The sequence below is a fragment of the Poecilia latipinna genome, unplaced genomic scaffold (genome assembly GCF_001443285.1).
Source record: "Poecilia latipinna isolate Pla-1442-1.1 unplaced genomic scaffold, P_latipinna-1.0 Scaffold5752, whole genome shotgun sequence".
NCBI classification, from domain to species: domain Eukaryota; kingdom Metazoa; phylum Chordata; class Actinopteri; order Cyprinodontiformes; family Poeciliidae; genus Poecilia; species Poecilia latipinna.
Window position 1 is genome coordinate 6724 of NW_015118368.1, and position 1930 is coordinate 8653.

Genomic DNA, 1930 nt, shown 5'->3' on the forward strand with positions numbered 1-1930 from the left:
TGAGGAACCAGACGCTGAAACACAGACTGCTGGAGAAGGAAAAATGTGGAAACCACAGTTCAAGTAAGAGAATAGTTTCTTGAGGAGGGAAACTGACTTCCTGGTTTAACTTTCTGACTGCTGTGTTTTCACCTTCACTCAGAGACAAAATGGCTTCCAGATCAGAGGAGAATCTCTGCTGTCCGATCTGTCAGGACATCTTTAAGGATCCGGTTCTTCTGTCATGCAGCCACAGCTTCTGTAAGGAATGTCTGAAGGACTGGTGGAGAGAGAAACCAGAAAGAGAGTGTCCAATTTGTAAGAGGAGATCAAGAGATGAACCACTTTATAATCTGGCTCTGAAGAATCTGTGTGAGTCTTTGTTACAGCAGAGAAACCAAAATGCTTCAGAGGGTCTCTGCTCTCTGCACTCTGAGAAACTCAAACTCTTCTGTCTGGACCATCAGCAGCCATTGTGTGTTGTCTGCAGAGATTCGGAAAAACACACCAAGCACAGATTCAGACCCATCGATGAAGCTGCTCGGCAACACAGGAAGAAACTTCAGGAAACTCTGGAGCCTTTAAAGAAGAAGCTGGAGCTCAGGAAGAAAGTTAAAAATAAGTTTGATCAGACAGCAGAACACCTGAAGGTCCAGGCCCGACACACAAAGAGGCAGATTGTTGAGCAGTTTAAGAAGCTTCATCAGTTTCTAGCAGAGGAAGAGGAGGCCAGGCTGGCTGCACTGAGGGAGGAAGCGAAGCAGAAGAGAGGGATGATGAAGGAGAAGATGGAGGCTCTGAGCAGAGAGATAGCAGCCCTATCAGACTCAGTCAGAGCCACAGAGGAGGAGCTGAGAGCTGCAGACGTCTCATTCCTGCACAACTACAAGGCTGCAGTGGAAAGAGTCCAGCGCTGCCCCCTGCTGGAGGATCCACAGCTGCCCTCAGGAGCTCTGATAGACCAGGCCAAACATCTGGGCAACCTGGCCTTCAACATCTGGAGCAACATGGAGACCATGGTGACCTACACTCCTCTGGTTCTGGACCCAAACACGGCTGGTAAAGAACTCCATCTGTCTGAAGATCTGACCAGTTTGACTGGAGGAGAGAAACAGCAGCTTCCTGATAATCCAGAGAGGATTGATTGGTTGTTTTCTGTTCTGAGTTCTGAAGGTTTTAACTCAGGGAACCAGAGCTGGGATGTTGATGTTGGAGACAGTGAATATTGGAGACTTGGTGTGATAGAAGAGTTTGTAGAGAGGAAGGGAAGCATAGAGTCTGGATTGTTGTATGTAGTATTCTATGGACGTAAATACTACACACATTCTCCGTCAGCTCCTCTCACTGAGCTCCCAGACCAGAATAAAGTCCAGAGGATCAGAGTGAATCTGGACTGGGACAGAGGAAAGCTGTCCTTCAATGATCTGGATACTAACACACACATACACACCTTCACACACACCTTCACTGGCAAGATGGTTCCATACTTCTGCTCTAATAAAACCTTACAAATCCAACCGATGAAGATCTCAGTGATCAAACAGCAGCTCTGATGATCTCAGCATGAAGAACAAATTCATCCTTATTGATCAGATGATTGATTGGTTTTATGGTTGATAGTTTGCAGGTTTGGCAATTTTTAAAATATTTTTAAACTCAGTGTTTTTAATCATGAAACTGGAGATGAGCTGATCATCTGGGGACTTTTTCATTTCTTTCTGTTTTACCCTGAAATGTTTTGAACGTTGAGTTTATTATTTACAACAACTTTATGTAAATAAATTACTAGCAGATGATTGAAAGCATAATGAGAAGCTTAAGAGTTGATTTTGTTTTTCAATTCTATACATTTGAATACATTTGCTGTTTGTTTGTAAATTAAAACAACTTTACCATCACAACATGCATCCAACCACCTGCACTGCACTGCTTGACTGGCAAACAAAATAAA

The 1930-nt window shown here is 43.9% G+C and overlaps 1 protein-coding gene across 1 annotated transcript; it reads left to right on the plus strand.

The window, feature by feature from the left end:
* The first annotated feature begins 134 nt into the window (after window positions 1-134).
* On the plus strand, window positions 135-1598 carry LOC106943709 (tripartite motif-containing protein 35-like). The gene has a single exon (XM_015027017.1). It carries the CDS (start codon window positions 150-152, stop codon window positions 1530-1532), a length of 1383 nt encoding a protein of 460 aa, XP_014882503.1. The 5' UTR covers window positions 135-149; the 3' UTR covers window positions 1533-1598.
* Window positions 1599-1930: the final 332 nt, after the last annotated feature.

Excerpts from the sequence above, each read along its gene's own strand:
- LOC106943709 (XM_015027017.1), top strand. The coding sequence starts at position 150 with ATGGCTTCCAGATCAGAGGAGAATCTCTGCTGTCCGATCTGTCAGGAC.